Genomic DNA, 26,264 nt, shown 5'->3' on the forward strand with positions numbered 1-26,264 from the left:
CTAAGGACCTCTAAGTTTTAGTTCAAATTACTTGGCATAGCTGGGGGTAGGTTTACAAAGGCTCTAAGCCCAGCACTCAGCATTCAGACACTCAGAGGAAGATCTTTAGTTCTAGGTCAGCCTGGGCTACACAGCAAGACACTGTCTTACGTTAAAGTGTCATTCATTGGGCTATTGTTTTCCAAACCCCAACATTACATTAAATAAATTAAATTCTTCTGTAACTTTTATGGCTTATTCTTCTTTTTGAAAAAATATTTCATTATTTTTATTATTTTATGTGTATGACTGTATTGCCTGCATGTATGTGAGTGCACCCGTGTCATGCAATGCCACAGAGGTCAGAAGAGGGCTTCGGAGTCCCCTGGAACTGGAGTAAGGATGGTTCGTAGCCACCATGTGGGTGCTCTGCAAGTGCAGTCAGTGCTCTTAACTGCTGAGCCAACTCTCCAGCCCCTCCTTCTTCTTTTATATTCTCATTTTAATTACAGTAACACATTATTTTAAAATCTACTATCTTTTTTTCGATTTTTAGAAGTTTTCCTACAAGTATATATTGTATGTTTGGCATGTCCCCCCATAATCCCCTTACCTCTCTGTTCTTACCACTTTCAGCTCACGTTAGCACCTTATGTCCCCTACACAGTGTCACTTCCACAACCATGATATATACATGCACCAAAAATGCATGCACGCATATAATTGTCTTCCAGAGACTGGCCTAATTCACACAATATTATTATCTCTAGTTATCTCCATTTTCTTTCTTTCTCTACAACTGAAAACAATCCCATTGTGCATATATACCATATTTTCCTTACCCAGTGCTCTATTGCTGGACACCTAGGCTTGTTCCATAATGTAGCCACGGTAACAATGCTACAATAAACATTGATAAGTAAGTATGTCTATTATATGTTGACTGGGAGCTGTGAACTCAGAATTTTTCTTTCTTCTTTTGATTTTTTTTCTTATTGTTTGTTTATGTATGCATATTAAAAACAATTATAGCCAATTTTTTAAAAAGTAATCCAAGGAGAGTCTTAGGGACTCCAATTTTTGAGGAATAAATGAGATGCTCCAGTGGAAGAGAGAAGATTTTGGAAGAGCAGAAGATAAAATGATAAAAGCAATGTTTCAGAAGGCAATGAAGGAGTAAGTTTGAAATATGATGAAAATTAAAAATGTAAAATAGAAGTGCTAAATATTGACTTTGATAAATCAGGAATGACCTATGTAAGAACCACTGAAACAGTCATTGAAACCAAAGTCAGAAGAGAGGTTTATTAAGAGTAATTATTAGGTATAGTGTTAACAACTTACAGTGGCACTGATTAGGTGGCAGAAGGTTGGGAATAAGTCTTACTATCTACCTTATTGATTTTTTTCTGAGATTCTTGAAGTTTTACAGTAAATAAAGTTATGTTTATTTTAAATAAAGGAGCGATCTTACAATGGGAACAGCAATGCATTCCCTACTGTGGGACAGTTTAGTCATAAATTTAAATTATCCAAGTTTCCTACAGGTATAAGAGTATGGCTCCATGAAATTAGATAAAATATTTTCAAAATCTTGTAACGGCAAAGGAAAACATAAATGAATTATTCATGTTGAATATAAATATATAATTGTGAAAAGGCATGACTAGGGAAACTCTGTCAATGGATAATAGAAAAAATTATCTTTTTTTCCTTATCAAGTATTTTTTAAAAATTGTTTAAATTAATTATCATTGTGTTGGTACAAGCATGTGTGAGCCATGGCACATGTGTGGACATTAGAGGATAGCTTTTAGACTCAGTTCTCTCCTTGTACTTTTACAGGTGTTACTGGGATTGAACTTGGTCATCAGTTTACACAGCATGTACTTTTGCCACTGGGCTGTCTCACTTTGTCCTCATTTAAAAATTTTAAGAAATTGTGAGACCTGTCCAAAGTGGGATTTTCTTTTTTTTAATATTTTATTTTTATTTGATGTGTATGAGGGTATCACCTGCATGTATGTGAGCACACTCGTGTTGTGCAAGGCTGCGGGGGTCAGAAGAGGGTTTCAGATTCCCCTCAAACTGGAGTTAATGATGGTTCGTACCCATCATGTGGGTTCTGGGAATCAAACCCGGGTCCTCTGCAAGAACAGTCGGTGCTCTTAACCGCTGAGCCATCTCTCCAGCCCCCGAAAGTGGGATTTTCAAGGGTTCACTGGGTTTGATTTTCTCATGAGACATAAAAATTTAATGAATTAAGTAAATGGATAAATAAAGAGGTTGAAAAAGGACGAAATTAGGTAAGATTCTTAAATTGAAACTAAAACATCAAAAATTGGATAATTTAACAACACTAGTGTTAAATATTTATTTTCATTAAACATTACCTTCTCTTTGCGCTGTTATGTACCTATTCAGTTCCTGTATTGTTGCTTTATCAGCAGACATATGTACTTTAAGTTCATCCAATTCCTCTTGAAGATTCATCCTATGAAAATATTGAAGAATTAACAATTATATGAATTGTGTAAGTTAAGGAATAGTGTAGTAAACAAGGCAGTAAAAGTAATTTTAAAGTAGGAAATGGTAAAATAAAAACAAAAACATATTAATAACATTTGACTAAATTTTATGCAACATACAGTTGAATTTTTAAAGATCTACTTAATTTTTATTTTTATTTATGTCTGTGTCTGTGTGAGTGTATGACATTTGATGAGGTGCCCATGGAGGCCAGAAGAGTCCATCACATTCCCTGGAGCTAGAGTTACAGGCAATTGTGAGTTGCCAGTTGTGAAAACTCAGGTCCTTGACCACCAAGCCATCTATCCAGCCCAAGAAAATTCTTAAAGTAAAATATTAGTTAACTTTATTTTCCCTTGAGCTACTTCTTTAAATAATTAAATTGATAGTTTGATGCCTGGATGCATTTCTTTTGTTTATATAAACATATACACATACATAAGGATTTCAAACATTTAAGTCATGTAGTATATACTGGCATCCTCACAGGAAGATCATAGAGAGACAGGAACACACACACACATGCCCACTCAACCACACAATGATTAAGTTCTGATGTGGGTATCATTTGTTTAGCTAATAGCATACAACATACTGAATCAATATGAGTCCACACAGAAAAAGCAATATACTTCATCTCAACTCAGTAAGAATATAGAATAGTTGAAAGAGTCTTAAAAATCTTGACCTAGCAGATATAAAGCTCAAAGAACAGGGAAATAAACATTCAAGTGCTATGAAGCCATCACAACATACCACCACATGCTAAGCTACAAAATAATTCTAAGCAAGCCTAAGAAGATATTGGAAATGTAAAGCATCTTCTCTTACCTCAGCACAATTAAATTAGGAACCAGCATCAGAAGAATATGTGGAAAATCCTCAAGTAATTTTAAATTTAAAAATCTACTTCTGATAAAGATTATCTGCTTGGTCGAACACCAATCATCCCTCTGAAGATTCTCATGGACCACAGATGCATTTGTGCAGTTGATAGATCTAGTCTTACTTAGCAAAGAACCCTGCTAAATCAGTTTAGAAAGAAGCATTCTGCCTCCGGTACCTAATCATCCTGATTTGATTGAAGACTCCACCACTCTGAAGGCCATGCCTTCAGATGCCATGGGTAGTCTTTAGGTCAGTTATCCTACTCTCCCTATCCCTGATAGTTCCTCTTTGTAATTCTATATTCAATGACCACACTCTGCTCCTTAGCTGTTAATACTCAATTTCCCCCTGTATATGAAGCTAAAACCAATATCTCTCCTCAACTGCAAATTCCTATACATGTACACAGTCCTGGTACTTCCCCAGTGTAATTTAATTTTTTTTCTTTCAAACAAATATTTGTTTCAGAGAAAAAATCCAAGAGGAGTTTGAAAATATTTTGAACTTATAAAAAATTAAAACACAGTATTTTGAAATTTGTGGGGTACAAGTAACGCAATACTTAGATGGACATCTACAGTGTTAAGCACTTTCACCAGAAAAAGAGAAAGATTTATATAGACACAAACTTCCAATTAAAGAAGCTGGGAAAACAAATCAAATTGGGCATACACATATTTGCCATCTGGAATCCTTTTTTTGTGGAATACCTATATAAATATTTTGCTATTTTTTCTGTAGGAATGACTGTCCTTTTCTTATTTCTTCATACTAATTATTTTTCTTATTTATTTTAATTTAATGTATTAATGTTCTGCCTGCCTGCATGTATGTAAGTCCCCCATGCCTGTAATGCCCATGGAAGCCAGAAAAGGGTATCAGATTCCCTGGAGTTGAAGTTACCGACAGCTGTCAGCTACCAATGTGGATGTTGGGAACTGAATCCAGGTTCTCTGCAAGAGCAGGCTTCTTAACCCCTGAGCTACTTCTCTAGCCCTATTCATATAATTCTTCATGTTATAAGTACTAATCCTTTTCTGCACATATACCCTGCAAATATCTTTCCTCACTCTAAAAGTGGCTTTCTAATTCATTTAATGGCATCTCTGAATGAACAGAAATTCTATTGGACTTTAATATCCAGATTCTAGTTCAAACTAACTGCTTCCTATGTCTAGTTTAAGAAATATTTTCCTACTACAAGGTCACAAAGACATTCTTCTAGATGCTTCCCTAAAGGCCTCTTATTTGATCCTTAACATTTACATTTGCAGTCAATCAGAACTGACTTTGGATTTGATGTGACGCAAATCATCTAATTCACAAAACAGATCTCTGTCACAGTTCTTAGTATCATTAGCCATAGAGTCATTTGCTATTTGAATAGTTTCCAGTTATTTGCAATTATAAAAACAGCTATGTATTTGTTGATATACAAATCCCTTTAGTGTTTATAACTAGAAGGGGAATTATTAGATTTTTGAATATACATTTAAACCCATAGAAAGCATATTAAATGGATAAAAATGTTGCAAATATAAAAAATTTAATTGACAACCATATTTTTAAAAACTAACATTGTATGATATTTATCTTTATTAAAATTTGTGTTATAAAACCTGAAAGACCTGTAAATACTACTACCCATATTCCACATCTTTCTAGAACTAATCAGTACCTTCAGTTTGACTTGAATGTACTGTATGATATTTAATTTATCTTTATTATTTGTGTCATAAAACCTGAGAGACCGGTAATACTACTACCCATATTCCAGGCCTTTCTGGAACTAATCAGTATCTTCAGTTTGACTTGCATGTTTCTGTCCATGTTTTAATACTATGTGTCTGCATATGTTACTTTACAACAAAAATACATGCTTTCATTTTATGACCACTACAGACTTTACCCTTTAAAAAATGTATCACACCATATTATACTCTTATTTCATTTTCTTCTTTAAAGTCTACTTTGCTTTTCAAGCATTTCAATTTTTAAATGATAAACCTAGTGTGTTTATGGACATTAAAAACAGTATATAACCATATTATATTAATATGCCATATTTATAATAGATATCATGGACATTTATATTATTTGTAAATTGTCACTAATACAGAACTGTGGCAATCAATGCACTTTATTCAGGTATCTTATTTACTTCATTTAAAAACATCTGTGACTCCATTTCAGAATGATAGATTTTTCTTTCAAGGGTTTTTATGTTCTCTATATGAAACTATAAATATTGAAAAGACATAGATTACAGCTCAATGGTAAAGTACTTCACCACAATTTCCAGTTCTTGTGTACAATCTCTAACATGGTAAAAAAAATTCTATTGTAGATAGGTATTTACATGTTACATAGAGAAAATATCTGAGTTTATTGCATTTTTAAAAATTAACACCTGACAAATAACTACCTATAACTTTATCACATTTAATGACTTGATATTCTTCAATTTCTTATTAACAACTAATCTACACTGGAAATTCTAAAGTGCGAAGTAGATTTTAAAATAAACATTTTGTGTCAGCTACCTATGTTATTTAAAATTAATTTTGACAGTTAGATAAATAGCCATCAACATTTGCTCAGTTGTTCAAAGCTGAACATTATTGACAAGTTTATTTTCTATAGAGAAAAAATGTTATAAACCAGATTTAGTTAATATGATAAAACAAAGTAACTTTCTCTTAAAAATCAAGTGAGTATAGCATGTAAGGTTTTTTCTTTATAATTCTTTAAGTGATTTTTAAAATACTACATATAGCCAAGCATGGCATCACATATATAAATCTCAGCACTGGCAAGGCTGAGATAGTAAGTAGAATCCTGTCTGAGGGATTCTAGGTTATATAGTGAGAATAAGTCTCAAAAAAAATAAAAAAATAAAATCCCATATCTGTAGTGTCCCAAAAGTATAAAAACAAGTTAATAAGTAAATTTATTTAAAGTATACTTTGTGAAATCATGGCATAAATGTCATATATATTTGGATTCAAATGTTTAAAACAGTATAAATGATGAAACCCAAAATTTAACATCAAGAATTGCAAACTACAATAGTCCCTGCTTATCTATAATTATGCTTTTCCAAGTACTCCAGAAACTGAAAAGAAAAATATGGACTCCCAGGCTATAACTAGGTAAAGAACTAGGTTTTATGTTAGATCTGTCTCTGAACCTCCCACTCTATACACAAGGACACTTGGTAGTGAATTTGTTATTAAATAATCTCCAATTTTAATGTGTTAATTTCTTATGCCCAATTCTCATCATAGAACTGAGATTTTTACAAAATTTGTATTTACTTTTATTTGTATGAGCATCTGCCTACATGCATGTTAAGTGTACCTGTGCATGCAATGCCTGCAAAGGCTAGATGAGGGCATCAGATTCCCTGGAACTGGAGTGATTAACAGTTATTAGCCACCATGTGGGTGTTGAAAACCCAACTAGGGTCCTCTGCAAGAGCAACCAGTGCTCTTAACCCACTGAGCATCTCTCCAGCCCCAGAAATGAGATTAAAATGCACTCACAGAAAGAAGCTGGGGAAGGAAGAAAAGGGGGAAATCAGGCTGACTGCTAATGTGTTTGAGGTCTACTTTGGAGATGATGGAATGTTTTGGAAATAAAGACTGCAGTTGTAAGCATTATGAATTCAATGAATGATATTTAGTTGTGTACTCTGAAATTGAATTAGGTGGCTGAAATAATTGCTTAGTGGGTAAGATCCCTTGCTGTGGAACTGAACTATAAGGACATGAGTTTGGATCCCAGAACTCAAGTAAGAAAAAGTTGGGTGTGGCCTCGGATGTGATAAAGCCAGGTGCTGTGAGTAGTGGAGGAAGGGGGATCCCTGGGGCTTTAGGGATGTCAGCCTAGCTCCAGGTTCAGTGAGAAATACCTACCTACCTGTCTTAAGGTAATAAGGCAGAAAGTGAGACAGCAGGATACACACACCTTACCCCACACACACACAGAGGCATACTTACATACATGCAATAAATACATAAAACAAAAAAAAGAGAATTGGACATGGTGGTACATAACTTTAATCCCACCACTTGGGAGGCAGAGGAAAGTAGATCTCTGAATTGGAGGCCAGCCTGTCTACATACATAGCAAGTTCCAGGGCAGCTACAGCTACATGGTGAAATCCTGTGTCGAAAAACTTGAATTAGCATCAACTAATATATTAAAAGTGGTTATCTAAAATATAGTTATCAAAATGTCATCTTCTGCAGAAAATTTTATTCTAAGAATTTCATTTTTTATTTTTTTTTCTTTTGCTTTTTGTGAGACAGGGTCTCCTTGTAGCCCCAGCTGGCCTGGAACTCCGTATGTAGACCAGGTTGGCCTCAAACTCACAGAGATTTGCCTGCTTCTGCCTCCCAAGTGCTGGGATTAAAAGTGTGTGCCACCATGCCCAGCCTAAGAATTTTATTTTCAGCTTATTAGAGAAATGTAGTTCCTAAAATCACACACACACACACGCACGCACGCACACACGCACAAGAAATTATATATATATACATATATATATATATATATATATATATACTGAGACTATTTGAGAAGACCAAGGGTCTTGCTTTACAAGGGAAAAAATTGGCTGAGCTTTCCTAATACATAATTTTAGCAGCTTAAGCAATAATTATTGAATTGCTGCTAACTAATTCTTTCAGTGTGGCTTACTTATATACTTATGTTTTCATCCCAAAGAGAAAAAGTATTCTAACTTGAGCATGCTCACTTTATAGTTGATAATGAAAATGCTCAAAAGATTATTAAAATAAAGTATATATGCAATTTTAGTGTGGAGTAAAATTCTCTAATTTTAAATGAAATAGATAGTTTGTAATAAGGAAACACATAATTAACTCTTCACAAATACTGTGCATTTTCATATTTACTTTTAGACACAAAAGTTAAGGTTGGAATGGTTAAAGTATGGGAGTTGATACTCAATTTTCTTATATGAAGATTTTAGATTTTAAGGCTAATGGAACAATACTAAAGGACTTTTTAAATTTTTAAAAATTTTTTATGTATATGAGCGTATTGCCTGCGTGTATGTAAGCGCACCCATGAGAGCCACCATGTGGGTGCTGGGAACTGAACCTGAGTCCTCTGCAAGAGGAGCCAGTACTCTTAACCCCTGAGCCATTTCTCCAGCCCTAATATTAAAGGATTTTAAACATGGAACACTCATGCTAAGAAGTTCAAAAGTGTGCATATCTGTGTAAAATTTTCTTGTGCGGGATGGTAAGGATCAAACCCAGGGGTTCACATGTGCTTTACCACTAAGATACCTCCCAAGTCCCCCAGAACTGTATTTTAAAAGGTCACTTGGCAGTACTGACAGAAAAATAAAACAGATTTAGGAATAAGGGTAGATGTAGATGTGTGTGTGTGTATGTGTAAGTTTGTGCATGTGAGTACAAGTGCCCACAGAGGCCAGAAGAAGGTAACAGGGTGCCTTTAATACCCTGAAGCTGGAATTAAAGGCAGATGTTCTGGAAAGCAAACTCAGGTCTTCTTCCAGAGCTGTATGTCCTCTCAGCTGTTGAGACAGCTCTCCATTTTGCAAGTTTATTTTAATAGGCCAAGGAAGTAATAATGGCAGTTTGAATAAACACATTAAGAAAAATGAGAATGAGAAAATTACTGCATTTAAAAAAAGGAGAAAAACTCTTATGTCTTGTAGGTGTGAACACCTCAACATTCCCGCCCAAATCACAGAACCGAAAAAGGAGAAAGCGAAGAAAAGAACAGGAGCGAACTCTTGAGCTCCCCAGCCTGGCACATTTTCAAAGTTTGAGAAAGGTCCTTTCATTAGTGATGCCCATCTAACAATGGACGGAGGGAGCTTCAGGTCTTGACTAGGTTTTCCCTTGAGACCTTGAACATTACCCAGCTACCTTCTCAGTCTTGCTGTGCCCATAATGGAGGCTTCCGTGTATTACAAACTCACCCCTCCAGGGTGAATGTGCTCTAGTTTTCATCAGCAAATACCTGGGTGGGGTTTTTTCCTTGTCTTTGATTACTATCATTTATTAAATATTTTCCTAGAAAATGACATCCTAGAGTTTTGAAATAAGTTCTCTATTACCCCAATTTTATATATAAGGAAACAGTGTGATGGTGATGGCTAATCTTCACTATCAACCTGACTGGATTTACAATCACCATGGAATCACACCTCTGGGTGTATCTATGAGAGTATTTCCAGAAAACTTTAGCTGAGGAGCGATGACCCACCCTGTGGACTGCATCATCCCATGAGTGGCGGTCCTGGACTGAATAAAGGAAGACAGGAAGCTGAGCAACATTCACGTGTGGCCAGCTGCCTCATAAGCCCATCCTTCACACTCAGATGGACTGTCCCCTTGAACTGGAAGTCAAACTCTGCCTTCCTAAAAAAAGTAAGAATGAAAAGATATACTTTCTAGAGATATTTGTTATATGGTGTCTTAAGATGTGGTAAGGACTTCAGTGAGAATGGCAGAAATAACGATGAGGAAATTATTTAACACCCAGATTTCTGGTTTAAGAAAACTGGTAAATCATGGCCCTGGTTATTCCACTTTTAGAGGAGATTTGTAGATCGTGAATTTGTTTTAAGACATGCTATATCTGAGTGGGACATCCAGGAGGAGATGCTATATGTTCCGATTTACTGGACTGAAGTTCAGCAATGGGGGCTGGGCTAGAAATGCAAGTCTGGAGATGAACTGCTAGGAAATGATAACTGAAATCACAGAGTCTATAAATTAAACACAGAGACGGCCTATTATGAAGTACTGTAGAGCAGAGAGCTGATACACCGGAATGTGGTGAAGGGGCTACACATGCAGGGACAAAACCTGATAAAGGAGTGACAGAATTAATGGAAAAATTTGCTCTAAAGGAGAGTGGGATCAAATTATTGAGTAGTTGTGGCAATCTGAACAGAATGTGAAGTGTCCTTGGTTAACTCCTGTTTACTGAATTGCTTAACCAGATTTATCTACATTGATTTAATTACCCTTAACAAAAGAGTCTGTTTTGCTGTCTGCATCAAGTTTAAATCATGTTCATCCAAAATTCATGTTTTGAATCCCTAATTCTGTGTATGATAGTTTTTTGAGATGGCATTTGATGATTAGGATCAGATTGAACCTTTACCCTGAGATGGAGAGACTTATTTAAAGTGAGGGAAGGCAGTCATTTGTGAGGCAGGAGGAAGGCCTCTTACAGAGAACCTGCCCCACTGGCACTAATCTCGAACTTCACAGACTCCATAACCATGAGAAAAAAAAATCTGTCATTTGGATCGCTTATTCCATGGCATTTTGTTAGACCACCACAAATTGGCTAATTCATAGCTACCAATTTTTAATTCCCCTTGTATTTTTATTTACTTTTATATGTATGAGTGTACTGCCTTGCGTGTAAGTGCACCCATGTTGTGCAACGCCTGTGGAGGTCAGAAAAGGGCATCAGATCCCCCGAAATTGGAATTACGGATGGTTGTTTGCCACCACATGGATGCTGGGAAACGAACCTGGGTACTCTGTAAAAGCAGTCAGTGCTCTTAACCATGGAGCCACCTCTCCCGCCCCTCCCCCTTGCATTTTTTGAATTGGTTATTTGCCTATATGTTTTATACGTATTAGAGGCACTACACATTTTAACTTAAATAAATCATACCTCAAAACAGGCCTGTTATAATAATAAAAAAAAACCCAGCTTATTAACGTTCCTCTAGGTTGCCTTTAGAATCTGAGTAAATGTCACAATAATGGCAACAGTGACATATTTAGGAAAATATTTTGCAAATAGCTTGAATTATGTATAAAATTTTAAATATACATTTAAATATATAAATGTGTTTAAAAGGATTTAAGTAAAACTATTGAAAAAGGACAGTTAAATTGGGGCTACAAAGGAAAAAGATCTACTAATCAACCAACACAATTCTCTAAGACTAGAGTTAATAAACTCAAAATGCAAATTTTATACTTTCCAAATGATACATTAACTTCGGCCTATATACGTCATCATCACCTACAACCAGGTATCTCTTCTTGCTCTCTCTTATTGCCTTAACTCAGGCCTTCATGTTATGGATTTAAGTGGAATTTTTGATCAATAGTCCAGATACTAATATCTCCACATTCTATAATACATTGTATCAGTTGTTACCATAAATCCCTATAATAACACAATTTCTACATTATACTTTATTCACCAAAGGGATGAATTGCCATAGTATATAGGAATCTACATAGTTACTGCACAGCCACTTTACTTGCAGTATGCAGTTGAAAGTGTCACTCTCATTAGGTTTTGCTTTGGTATTTTTCTACATGCAAATAGAATAGAGATGTTTTTGTGTTATGTCTCTATAATCTTATTGTTCACACCATATTGCTAAGTTTAAAGTTCTGAATAAAAATGGTAATACATTACTTCTCTACTTTCCCTGTGCCTGGCAGAGTATCCATATGCAGATTAGTATAAGAACACCAAAATTACTGAACCATTTGCAAGTTCCTGATATATTTGGGTAATGACACAGAAAACATACTGTGAATATCATCACACCTATGAATCCTAGTAGGGTCCTGCAGCCTGTGGTTGGCAATGTGTAATACATGATACGGTAGGTTAGATGAGCTTAATTTCTCACTACAGTTGAACCTTTTCTGGAAGCAACATTCAGAAAGAATATACATATTTTTTGAGATGGAGTCTTGCTATGCTGTCTACACTGGTCTTGACCTTCTGAGACAGAAAGCAAACATACTGCCTCCGTTTCTCAAGAAGCTGGGACCACAGAAACATCACCATGCTCAGGAGCTAATATTTTTTATCACATTCTTTCATTTTGGAAAACATTAACACATATTTCACTCTGTTGGTTCCAAATTCTAATTTAGCCTAAGTGAGACAACACGCTGAAATGAGCAAAAAAGCAGAGTGAAGACAATGGTGTTTCTAAATGCTTTTGTTCCTCCATATTATGTAACAGTCAAAGGGTGATTTTACCTCACCAGCACACAGTTGGACCTATACATCTAACCTCCTTGGAGTTTGAAACTATTACTCTTCAGTAAACCACTGAACAGCCTCTGGTTTAGTGTCTGGTTCTAAATTATACTGTTAAGTAGTGACTGAATAAAAAGTCTATATGAATACATGTAAGATAAATATTGAAGGAGACAGACAATTTGGCAGTTCATAGATTTCTAATTTATTGATCGTTTGTTAAATATATAATTAAAATAAATAAGTAGATATATGTTATAAAAGCAGATGAAATTATATAGGAAATAATTTACACAGAAACTTCAAAGCCTTTAAATTTCTATACTATAGATATGATTAATATTTCTGGCCATACTGAATGATATAGAACTATAATGTCAGACATTGATAAAATCATACTTACAAATTATATTTTGTAAATTATAATGATTTATTATGAGTCTTGAAAAGTTAACTTATTTTTTAGGATTGGATCTGGAATATAGTTTAAATCTAATATAAATGTAGTTGTCTATCTCCTTTTGTGGATTTGAGCCTTAAAAGAATTTTACATTTACAGAAATAGGGATGTCTTATTCTTTTCAATACTCAAGGCTATTAATGTATGACTCAAAAATAAGACTGCCAGGTTCATAGTAAAAGCTGAAATTTTTGTTTCCTAACTCCATTCTTCTTGCAAATTAAATATAAAAATCTAAAAATAATACATATTAAAATATAAGACACTAAATGATGGACATAAATATAGCACAGGAACCTCAGGAGTGGAGGAACAACATGCAGGCTTTCTTCATTTTTCCTAGACACCCAACTAAGTCCTAGAGGAACTCACAAGTCAGAAGCGCCAGTAAGCACAAGAGCAGCACCACCAAATACTTGTCCTCCCTGGCTTTGAAAGGACCAAGAATAGGGGCAGACAAGATGCACAGAAATCTTTTTTTGTTTTAAAAATATAAATATATTTGTTTATTGAAATTTTATTGATTTAAATAAATTTTTATTTATCATGTATGTACACATGCATGCACATAACATGGCATATCTATCTTTGTAAGTCAGAAGAAGGCAACTTGAGGGAGTCGGTTTTCTCCCTCCACAATGAGGATTCTGGGGATCAAATTAAGGCTGTTCTGCTTGGCACCAAGTCCACCCCTACCCTCCCAACACCCGCACAGCATGAGCCACCTCACTGGTCCAAAGACAGAATTTTTCTTATTTTCTTTTGAGGCAGAGTCACATATAGCCCAACCTGGGCTCAAACTTGCTATGAGGCAGAGGATGGGCTGGATCTCCTGATCCTCTGACCTCAGCCACCTGAGTGGGATTACAGGTATGCATCTCCACCCTTGATTGAAAATAGAAATCTTACTAACTCACCTTAGTCTAGTTATGCAACATGGGAGGAAGACATGACATAACACAACAAGACACCTGAAAACAGACAGACTACAAAGGAAAGAAAGGGAACGGAGGAGGAGGAAGTGGGAGATCAGAGCATAAGAGAAGGAAGTAGGGAGAGTAGATACTGTTGGTGCGACATGTGCACTATAGAAAGCCACAATGAAACCTATGATGTAAAAATAATAGGTATTAATAATAAATAGTTATAAATTTAAATCTTCAAACCATGTTCTACCTGTCAATAGGAGCAAATTATGAGCTTAGACTTGCCCCTACAACAAACAGTAGCCCTTTCCAACTTCAATCTACCAGAGGTAGGGGCCATAATGAGGTTAAATTCCAATCTCAGGCATAATGAAGTGACCCCCTCCCACAGGTGTGATATCATCAGAGGTCTGTTAGAATAAAAGATTTAAATAAGATCCAGAGCATCAAAAATACATTCCAAATGTCCTAAGGCAACTTTTAAAGCCACTCATAAAAAAAAAAAAACTCAGAAAAACTGAACTTAAAGGAAAATCAAAATCAAAGGATGGCTAGCAAGACATAACACAACATGCGTACGTGCGCGTGCGCGTGCGTCTGCGTGTGTGTGTGTGTGTGTGTGTGTGTGTGTGTGTGTGTGTGTGTGTGTGTGTAGAGAGAGAGAGAGAGAGAGAGAGAGAGAGAGAGAGAGAGAGAGAATTACTTGGTAAGGATTTTTAAAACACTTGGCAAGGAACAATGGCAAAAGCTTCTAAAATAAATAAAATAGAAACTCTGAGTAAATAAACAAGTTACATAAAGAAGAATCAAATGGAAATTTTAAAGTTAAAAATTGTTATAACGAAAATTTAAAAACTTGCTTCATTGGTTCAATAGCAGAGATAAAAGAGGAAGGAAGAATATCTGTAGTTTAAAGACACAAAATAGAAATTGCCTACTCTGTATGCAGAGACAAAAATAGGGTGAAAATCAATGAGCAGAGCCTCGGGGTATACGGAACCATAACAAACAATCTAATGCTCATGTCACCCGAGCCAAGAGGAAAAGGGGTGCAGAACTCAAAAACTGTTTGATGAAATAATAACCTTGAATTATTAAATTTGGAAAATAAATCTTAGCGTTTCAAAACACTGAGAGAATTCCAACTAAGATAAGCCCAAAGAAATACAGTATAAACCACCCTCAAAAAGAAAAGAAAAGCAAGCAAAAAGAGAAATGGTTGAAAACAGCAGAAAATTAGGCATTATCCCGTAGAAGGACTCAGTGACTTTCTCATCACAATGCAAAAAGACCACAGGGAAATGGCACATTTTTTCAAGTGTTGAAAAATACTAATTTATAACTCTATCCAGTTAAATACCTATCAATAATAATGGTAGTATCAAGGCATAAACAGAGAATTAATTTCCATGTAACCAATGCTATAAAGGGTTCTTTAAAGAGAAAGAACATAAGGTTAGAAATGAAGATACAACAGTAGATAAAATTTTAAGACTTTATTATGTTATTCTTAAATTATATGCAAGTATTATGGTTTGAAATGTTAAGCAGTTCATGCAAAATTATCATATCATAGGGTAAGGTTTTTGAATGTAATTAGAGAAAATATATAAGAAAATTATAAAGGGGGAAGAGTAAAGGAACATAAGTGACATAAGGTTTCTGTTAATCACTAGTGGTAAAATATTGAAACAATGTAATACACTGTTATGTATGTATAATGTAATACATGAAGCAAACACTGAGAGCAAAACCCAATCAAAGACAAACTCAAAGACTGCAGATAAAACTGCAACAGTAAAAATAATACACAGAAAAGAAACACAAAATAATACAGCAGATTTCTCTCTGACTTAATAATTGAAGACATAAAGACAGCAGAGAAAAACGAAACTTATTCTAATGCAAACAATGTACAACCAGAAACCAAAAAAATGATCACAACAGTGCTCACGAGAGTTCCCAAAAATTAAATTTCTGTTCTACATCTAACGAGACTTTTTTTCTTTTTGAGACAAGGTCTTATTGTATAGCACAGGCTGGCCGGGAACTCAGTCTTCCAGCATTTGCCTCCCACATGGTGGGATTACAAGTATATGTATACCACAATAACACCTAACAAATCTATTTGGCATACAGAATATATAAGCTAAAACTGCCAAATATCAATAAAATAAATGAAAGAAAATCTTAGTAAATTAAGAGATGAATTCCTTTTTGAAAATGTAGACTCTAAACAGGTAATTTTTTACTCCTTCCAAACTGATCTAAGTTACAGAACAATTCCAATCAGCGTTCCTGCCTCGTTCTTTTAGTTATAGGTTCTATTTTTCAAAGTCTGTTTTCACACCTAAAACTTGTATGGAAAGACAAAGGAACTAGTAAAGGAAAAACAAATCTGAAGAATTAAGTTGGTTATTGCAACCAAGTTTAACACTTATCAACACAACAATAACCACGACAGTATGCGCTTTGTAAAAGTTCAGAAATCAATATTAATTGGAATAAAAGAGTCCTGTGCTAGGTATACAGAAATATGATGACTTGATATTTAACTGTTACAAAAGCAATTTATTAGAGAAAGAATAGCCTTCTGAAAAGTGATGGTGGTACAACTAGACAGAAATTTGAAACAAAATGAACTTTAACCTACAATGCATAGCTATACAAGCGATAGCTCTAAGTGGAACACAAAGTTAAATATGAAGTATAAACTTATAAAAACTTTAAAAGAAAATATGGAAAAAAATGCTTGTATCTTTAGGTCAGGGTAAAAGTTCTTAGGCATGATATTAAAGCCATGATACATTAGCATTTTAGAATATTCCATCTCCAATACCAAGCTAAAAGAATGAAAAGAAAAATACAGAAGAGAAAATATTTTAGAAACACGTGTGATTAAGAATTTGTATGCTATATAAAAATAAGAACTTCTAAAGCTCAACAATAAGAATTATTGCTGAATTTGTTTGAGAGTAAGCCATTTTTAAATGGGCAAGAGATTTTAAAAGGTATTCATTAAAGACAATAAGAGCACAGAAAATAAGCACATACAAAGATAACAGCATTGGGAATCTGGGGAGTTGGCTCAGAGGATAAAAGTGCCTACAGCCTGAACTCCTATGGCAAAATGGGAGATGGAGACAGGAGAATCACCTAGAACTGAAGAGCCAGCAATCTTGGAGTACTCAGTGCAGTTTCAAATAGCAAGAGACTGTCTCCAAAATAAGGCAGAAGGTAAGGAATAACATCTTAGGTTGTCCTTGGACATTCACATATGTGTTGTGGCACATGTGCATACACACACACACTCTCTCAAATGCACACAAACACATCCTCATACATACACACATGTACACAAACTCAAACACACCCTCAGACATACACACACACATATTCACACATATATGCTAAATATTATAAAGATAAAAATAAGGAAGACAATTGCATTAGACATCAGGGCAAAGCATATCTAAAACACAAGGGGTTACTAATATACATCAAATAGAATGGCTTTTAAAACCTCAAATGCCAAGAGTTGACAGGATATTGAGCAATGGCACACACCCCCACCCCGAATTATTTGTGGGAATGAAAATGGGTAACTCCTATGGAAAACTGTTTGGCAGTTTTCTTATGGAGCCATACATGTATAGTGACCCGATATGTTCCAACACTGCAACTCCTGGATATCCACTTGAAAGAATCTAAATATATGCTCATACAAGAACAGTGATAACTTTGTTCATAACTGAAAACAAAACTGAAAAGATCCCAGCAGATGGATAAATAAACTGTGATGCTTGCAATGGTAGAATACTACTTAGCAACGTGAAAGAAAATGAAACAAACTGAACAAGTCTCAAGGGCATTTTTCTGAGGGAAGTTAAAGTCTGAATTAGGGCTTCTGGGCTGGAGGTATGGCTCAGCAGTTAAGAGCACTGTCAGCTTGCAGAGAACCTGAGTTCAGTTCCCAGCACCCACATAGTAGCTAACAACCATCCATAACTCCAGTTCCAGGGAATCTGATGCCCTCTTCTGACCGCCATGGGCATTGCATGACACAGGTGCACTTTCATCCATGCAGGTAATACACTCAAACACATAAAATAAAAATAATAAATGTCTTTTAAAAAGTCTGTATCAGGGCTTCTTCAACTTTTTCTACTTGTCACCTCTTTCAGCTCAGAAAATTTTATGCAACGCAGGTAAATGAAACAGGGTTACAAATCGATTTCTTATTCTAATTTTTCCCCCTTAAACTTCATTGTATATGTATTTTTTTAATGTAACCTGCTTCAAGTTATTTCTGGAAAATGTGTTAAAAATTGTCTCTCTTTGGAATAATAATTTAAAAAACAAATCAAACATGTAATGATAATAAATCATAAAGAAATTCATTCTAAAAACAATTCTTAGGTACAAGTATTATTTTATAATTTATTACAGATGGAAAATTTGCATACTAACGAGATGGATGTGCTTATTTATTTTTGCATAAACAAATACTGGATAAATATTAGATACTGCAAGACAGAGAGCATTTTAGAGTTGACTGATATTTTGTTTATCACAGTCCTTGCTGAGAATGTTGTTCAGCATAAAACAGTACCAAAATGGCAGAATCATGTTCCAAAACATTTCAGAAATTAAATTCTGTCCTAGTCTAAAGCCAAATTTTGTTTAGTAATTTCAAAAATGAAACTCAAGTAAAAAACTCAAGTACTAATTTTTAAAATCAACATTGAAAACAAAATCTAAAACGTATCCTGGTTTGATACTTATATGCTCAGGAATGACAGGATAATATTAAAAGTTCTTGTTTTACATAATTAAACCATTATGTTTCTTTAAGAGCAGAAAATTCTGAATGTACAGAAAATCTCTGCAATTCGTAACATGCAATAGTTCAATGTTTTGTTTGTTTCTTTGAGATGAGATTTCCCTATGTAGCTCTTGCTGGCCTGGGACTCACTATATCATCCAGGCCGGCCTCCCACTTACTGCAAACCTCTGCCTCCTAAGTGCTGGAATTATAAGTGTCAGTCACCATGCCTAACTTCTTTACAATTGCCTAGGAAAAATAATGCATTACTTTTTACTAGGCTAACACTTATCTGAACATATTTTACAGATGGCTATTTACACTTAGAAATTTAAATATACTTAAAAGAAATTTTCCACGGTTTAATAATGGCTCAGCATTTTATTCAATGAACTATTCATAATTCAATAACACTGCTGAGTGAACAAATAGGGGTTGCAAGATTTCTGAAACTTTTTTTAAATTTCATTTTTTAAGAGTTCTCCATACTACTTTCTATAGGGGTTGAACAAGTTTGCAGCCCCACCAGCAGTGGATGAGTGTTCCCCTTTCCCCACATCCTCTCCAACATTTGGTATCATTTGTTCTCTTGCTCTTAGCCAGTCTGACTGGGGTAAGAAGAAATCTTAAAGTGGTTTTAATTTGCATTTCCCTAATAACTGAGGATGTTGAACACCTTTTAAGATGCTTCTCAGCCATCTTTATTTCTTCCTTTGAGAACTCTCTGTTCAGATCATTAGCCATCTTTAAATTGGGTCACTTGCTTTCTTGATTCTTTGTTTTTTGAATTCTTTATATATTCTCGATGCTAAACCTGTCAGATGTGTTGCTGTGAAGATCTTCTCGCACTCTGAGTTTTCTCTTCTTTTCTGTGGTTATTTCTTTGGCTGCACTGAAGCGTTTTAGCTTAATGAGGTCCCACTTGTTGATTCTTGACTTTAATTCTGGAGCAATTGATGTCTGATTTATATATAAGTGTCCTACACTTATATCTTGTAGGTTACTGCCAATGTTTTCTTCTAACAATTTCAGAGTTTCAGGTTTCGCATTGAGATCTTTGATCCATTTGGAGTTGACTTGTGTAAGGTGAAAGATAAGAGGTCTAATTTCATTCTTCTATAGGTGGAGATCCAGTTTTGCCAGCATCATTTGCTGAAGATGCTGTCTTTCCTCCAGTGAATGTTCTTGACCCTTTTGTCAAATATCAGGTGGCTGAAATTGTGTGTACTCATGTTTGGATATTCAATTATGTCCCATTGATATACAGGCCCTTTTTGTGACAGCACCATGCTGTTTTTATGATTATAACTTTAAAATTTATCTCTTACATCTAATATCTGCCTGAATTTTCTTGAATAGATTAGATCGCACAGCTAGTTGAGTTGATATCTCAGTTAATTCACTTCATACAAAATTCAGGCAGTAATGATACATACTACAACATGCATGAACTTTGGAAGTATTGTATTTAGTGAAATAATATGGTTACACAGGATATATTAAAAATCCAGAACAGGGCTGGAGAGATGGTTCAGCGGTTAAGAATACTTGCTGCTCTTGCAGAGGACCTGGGTTCAATTCCCAGGACCCACATGTTGGCTAAAAATCATCTGTAACTCCAGTCCTAAGAGATCTGATGCCTTCTTCTGACCTCCATGGGTTTGTACGCTCATAGTTCACATAGATACATTCAAGCAAAACACTCATACACATAAAATAAAAATAATAAATAAATAAATATTTTAAAATTCCAGAATAAAATCTGGGGAGATGTTTCAGCATTTAAGAGCACTGGCTGCTCTTGTAGAGGACCCGGGTTCAAATCCCAGCACCCACATGGCGGCTAATAATCAACTGTCTAACTCCAGTTCCAGGGGATCTGATGCCCTCCTCTGACCTCCATGGGCACTGCATGACATGGGTGCACTTACATATATGCAGGCAATACACTCACACATGTAAGTTTAAAAATTAAATAAGATATGTTTTAAAATCCAGAATAGGCAAATCTATAAATACAGAAATTAATAAGTAATTGCTTAGGATTGGGAAAAGTAGATGGGAGGGCTGGGGACTAACACTTGTGTGGACATTTGGAGAGATAATGAAAATGTTCTAAAAATAATTGTAATGATGGATGGTATAGAGCTTTTTGAATATGCTTTGAATTATATACTCAATATGGGTGAGTCATATGACTTCTCAATTTTATTTCAATAAGGATATTTTAAACCATCAAGAAATGTTTCTGAGCTAAAAATTTACATAGTCTGTAAAATAATTTTCAAGATAAAAGACTTAGTTATTAGCCTTAAATATTTAGCTCTAATAGAACATACTATACCTTATGAGGGAAATGAGAATATACACTTAAATCTGACATGGTCATTTCTACAAAAGTTTATCGTCACATAGAAAGGTATGAAATCAAAAGTCACACATTAATATGTAATAAATAGAGTCTTCTGGTTTACAGCTAAGAATATTCAGTGACATTAAATTACAATATGCCACATGATCTTAAATTCTAGCAAACTAAACATATCAAGACTTTGAAAAAACTGTATGATCCGTGTGTCAAAATTAACTCTAAATGAAAAACTAGTTAAGCAACAGACGAGGCTAATTATATTGGGTTAACTATTCTTTGTCTCAAAACAACAACAAAAAAATCTTTCTTTGCCAGACTGAACATAATAGCCTGTGAACTGTAAGATCAAGCAGGCAAACTGTATGTTTTCTAAAATATGAGCATCCTTCATCAAGTTTTATACTTAGGGCAGCTAAAAGACCTATGTGGAGGGATCAGCATTAAACCCAAAGGAGAAGGAGTGCAAGGCAAGAAAGAAAGCAATTCCCTCATGGCTTTTGCAGGTCACTACCAAGGACCATGTTAGCAGATCTACACCAGACCCTTAACAGGCAGTTCTGCTGCTACCAGTAATTAGCTTGGACAGCTCTGGCTCCAAGAGTAGCAGCAAGGCTACACCATAATGAGCTCAGCTGGGATTAGCAGGACAGGGCAGGGAACCAAGAGAGCTCAGGCATTCTGCATTGCGTATATATCTAGGAGATCAAACAAGGATGGCTGGCTAGGTTATCCCCTCTCCACCTCATTCCAAAATGAAGCACGGCAGTGTCTAAAATACAGGCTAATGAAGAGCGACACCCCAACAGATGAGAGCCACATTAATTAACACAATCCCTAGATCATATTATACAGTTTCTGTTAAGCTAGCAAATGTGTAACTTGCTATTGCATTATATATACATACTAGAAAAGCCAGACTTTTGCTTTTGTTACTTTTATTGACAAATCCCAGATAATTTCATTTTCAAATTTTAAAAGGTATTTCTATAAATGGACTTCGAGAAACAAATTTCTCAAAGTACTTATCCAAGTTACTGTTGTTAAAACAGAAACTCACTTTTGAACCATTAGTTCTTGGTTTTCCCTTTTGAAATATGCCAGTTCATTCCACACAGCATCACAGTCCTCTTGTTGAAGCTGCTGAGAATCTGCTCTCTTCATTTTTCTGATTTCAGTCCTGTATTAAACATTAAAAATTTATATCATATTCCAAGTACTATAAGTTAATTTATATATTCCTTAAAATTAAAGAAATATATAATGACCAGATTGCAATTACTATTTCAAGTTTAATATTTCTTGGAACACATTCTTAATATCTAAGCATGTCTAAAAAGTCCTATGTCATAATTTCCTAAAGCTAAACTGCTACCATGAAAAGCAAGCATTTAAGCAGACATATGATATTAATATAGGTTTATTTCTCTTGCTCACTCTAGTATAGTAGTAATAAAATATACACTGTTGGATTCTAACAATCTCCGAAAAAGAATAGCAGCAATGATTCATCTAGAATTTGCTGACACCAAATCTGCATGTAGTAAAGGTGCCATATCATGAACCAAGGTATTAATGGAGACTATGTCAGAAAGCTACACATTGGTTGAGCAGAGGTCAATCTTAAGAAAGTTGCTTTATCACTCAGTAGAGATAGAATGTGAAACATTTTCCATTCATCAGAGGAAAAGCTTAGATGTGACAATTATCTACAAGTGAGGCCAAAAGCCCTTTATAGTTTCATTTTCTATACATAAAACAAACTTCATTTTTAGTTTTTAAAAGTGCTATGCTAGCCAATTTAAAAACTGTTTCCTACAGAACAGACCAACGTGTATTATCAACATTGCCCTGAAGGATCCATCTCAAACTGGGAGGGTAGTAGATTTTCTGTACTCATTCAGTCCTTTGCCCCTGCTGATAATGTTAACCGGGGAGCCATTTACAACTAACCAAGATCTGAACACCTGTTCAGAGCAATTGAACTGAGACTGCCAATTCATTCAGATAAGCTGAAGAAAAACCTGATGGATAGTAACAATCTTCAAATTTCAGACTAGGCTGAAATAGTTTTAAGATTATATATATATATATATATATAGAGAGAGAGAGAGAGAGAGAGAGAGAGAGAGAGAGAGACACATCTTTCACATTTCTAAAATGCAAAAAACCATTAAAACCTGAATAATTTGGGGGCTATAAAAATTATAACACCAGTATTTTATTTTATAAAAGCAGATATTCAATAATATGGATATTAGCTGGTTTTGCTTTACAGACTTTTATTAAGTTATTCTATTGATGCTAAAATATATACCAAAAACTCATAAACACCTTTGGCCAATGAGATCTACAAATGATAAGAAAATCAATGGCTACAGCTAGCATATTTTTCTGTTTTCATTTGTTATGTTCTCCATTAAAATATTCACAATAAAGATCTGACTACCAAATAATTTCTCTGAAACCAAACAAAAGCCATTAAAACACCTATATAATGCTCTCCATTCCATTTAATATTTAGGGAAATGCCTTTATGAGCCACGTAACTCACATGCCACTGTCTTCTTCCCACTGTTTTAATTGCTCTTTTAGTGCTCTGTAGTTGGTCTGTAACATCTGTAGCCTTTCCTTGCGTTTTTCATGGGCATCTCTTAGCTCATAATTTTCTTGGCTCTAAAGAACACAAAAAGCAAGTATACAAGCATAAAAGGTACTGGTTAACGTTTCAAAGATTACCCCTCTAGACATTAAATTTGAGAGAAGGCAGTATGTAAGCAACGCTTATTTAAGTTGAAATTTTTTTTCTTCTAGTCAGAAAACTTTTTAAAAAATATTTTATTTATTATTTTTATTTTATGTGTATGAGTGTATTGCCTGCGTGTAAGTGCACTCTTGTTGTGCAATGCCTGAGGAGGTCAAAAAAGGTTGTTGAATTCTCCTAGAATCGGAGTTACAGATGGTTGTTAACCACCATGTGGGAGATTGGGAATCAAGTCTGGGTCCTCTGCAAGAGCAGCCAGTGTTCTTAACTGCTGAGTCATCTTGACAGCCTCACCAGCTCATTACATTTTATGCTGCTTAGGTAATATCAAAATTTTACCTGTCAAATTAGTTTCATTCTTTTTTTTGCCACTAATTCATATACATACAAATAGTCATGAATTTATTTTAAAAACTTCTGCATTTTTTTCAACCTAGAAGGATTTGTTCATACATAATGATTATTATTTGGTTAAAAGTATAAGGAAATTATTTGGTTAAAAGTATAAGGAAAGTCATAGTAGTAGCAATTCTTCGGGCCATGGACCCATATTCTTAGAGCAATAAAGTACAATGATTTCACAAACAGAAGGAAACAAGGCTGGACTCATGGTAAAGATAGCATTATTTCACCTTTGGGTTCTACCATGAAGATTGAGAGGGAGAAAATAAGTTAGTGTTTTGGAAGAAGTCACAGTATAGATAGCAAATGAGGGAATATTCATTAGATATAGGCATAGTATAAAGTCCAAAATCCTAGTCCTCAGAAGATAATAGTCATACTTCCATGCTATTTATGAAGTATCATTATCTACAGTAAACGGTGTTTTGAACTTGTGTGTTTATTTGCTAGGGGCAACAGGTTCTCTCTAACTTACAGTGGCATGAAACGAGAAGGCACTCAGGCAGACCTGCATTCTGATAGGTTTTTCTATTAGCTGTAAAGTCTTACAAACATAATTTAAATTCCATTATTTTTCTGTGAAACACAGAAAACAGAGGCTTTACAGTCAGAAGCACTAATGGTGGGCCTTCCCTAGAGAGGCACAGAGCAAAAGTGAGCATCTTTTATGTCCCTTTCTCAAACATTAACAGTGACATCACTGTTCTTCAGAATTCACTATTTTCTCAGCTACTTAGTTCTCATTTAAACTTTGAGATAATATTTATGGATACTTTTTCACTCTGCTTTGATTATAGTTCTAGTAGTAGTCTCATAAGTACTGGAGTTATATTTATACCAAGAAGCAGTTATATACCACAGAGAAATGGAAATTTTTTATTTAAAAATGAAGGCATGTGAATGGTATCACTTAATGGAGGCATTCAGAAAAAAAGTATTTTTCTAATAGAATTTTGGAAAAAATAAAAATCACAGTTGCTGCAAACTTGCTAAGAAGCAGCACAACCATTAAAAGGTAAAATACTCAGTTCAATTTTTTTCATTTTATTGAAAAACCATGTATGGTCTATTAAATGTGGGGCAGAAGAATGATAACAGTCACAATCTTACTGTCCGATTGCGAAATTTTACTTGTGTGATAAAACAAATTCAGTGTGCTTCCATTTCTTCATCTTCAAAATGGAAGCGTTGTCTATCTCTTCTTCTAAGGCATAAAAAATGAATTAAAACTTGTAATTTTCATACTACATTTGGTAAACAAACTAAATGTTGGTTCATTTTTAGGAATTTTAGCCAAATATCTGAGAAATTTATTAATAATTTAATTATAAGAAGTGTATACATTTAGAAGATATTAAAGTCAAAATATATTTAAAAAATAAGTTTAGCATTAAACTAAAAGAATTAAGTGGAGCTGGAAAGATGGCTCAGTGATTAAGAGCACTGGCTGTTCTTGCAGAGGACAGGGGTTTGATTCCCAGGACCCACCTGGCAGCTAACAACTGTCTGTAACTCCAGTTCCAGGGGATCTGATGCCCTCTTCTGTCCTCTGAGGGCATTATATAACACAGGTGCATTTACACACAGACAGGCAATATATTCATACACATAAGATAAAAACATTTTTCAAAAATAATTATGCAAAAACTTCTACAATAGCTTGCCATAATTATCCTTCAGGAAATCAAATTTACCCCCAATAAATTCTTAATTTAAAATGAATTTATTAAAAATTATTACATATAATCAGGGCTGGAGAGATGGCTCAGTGGTTAAGAGCACTGAATACTCTTAAAGAAGACCTGGGTTTGATTCCCAGCACCCACATGGCGGCTACAAACCATCCTTAACTCCAGTTCCAGGGGAATCTGAAGCCCTCTTCTGACCTCTGCTACACTTCATGACACAGGGACACTCAAATACATGCAGGCAATACACTCATACACATAAAGTAAAAATAATAATAAAAATAAAATATTTTTAAAAAAGACTTGAAGGCCAGGCGTGGTGGCGCACGCCTTTAATCCCAGCACTTGGGAGGCCGAGGCAGGTGGATCTCTGTGAGTTCAAGGCCAGCCTGG

The 26,264-nt window shown here is 34.8% G+C and overlaps 1 protein-coding gene across 7 annotated transcripts in view; it reads right to left on the reverse strand.

Annotated features, from left to right (window-relative positions):
* Cntln (centlein) overlaps positions 1-26,264 on the reverse strand; it is a 327,688-nt gene that overhangs the window by 126,893 nt on the left and 174,531 nt on the right. For all 7 annotated transcript variants that reach the window (XM_029566247.1, XM_008838744.3, XM_008838743.3 and 4 more), the window contains 3 exons: positions 23,572-23,693; positions 22,078-22,197; positions 2,373-2,473 (listed from right to left, as the gene is read on the reverse strand). In XM_029566247.1, coding sequence (XP_029422107.1) covers positions 2,373-2,473; positions 22,078-22,197; positions 23,572-23,693 — 343 coding nt within the window. The remainder of the gene's footprint in view (positions 1-2,372; positions 2,474-22,077; positions 22,198-23,571; positions 23,694-26,264) is intronic.

Source organism: Nannospalax galili, unplaced genomic scaffold (assembly GCF_000622305.1).
Source record: "Nannospalax galili isolate Female #2095 unplaced genomic scaffold, S.galili_v1.0 scaffold219, whole genome shotgun sequence".
Taxonomy (NCBI): Eukaryota; Metazoa; Chordata; class Mammalia; order Rodentia; family Spalacidae; genus Nannospalax; species Nannospalax galili.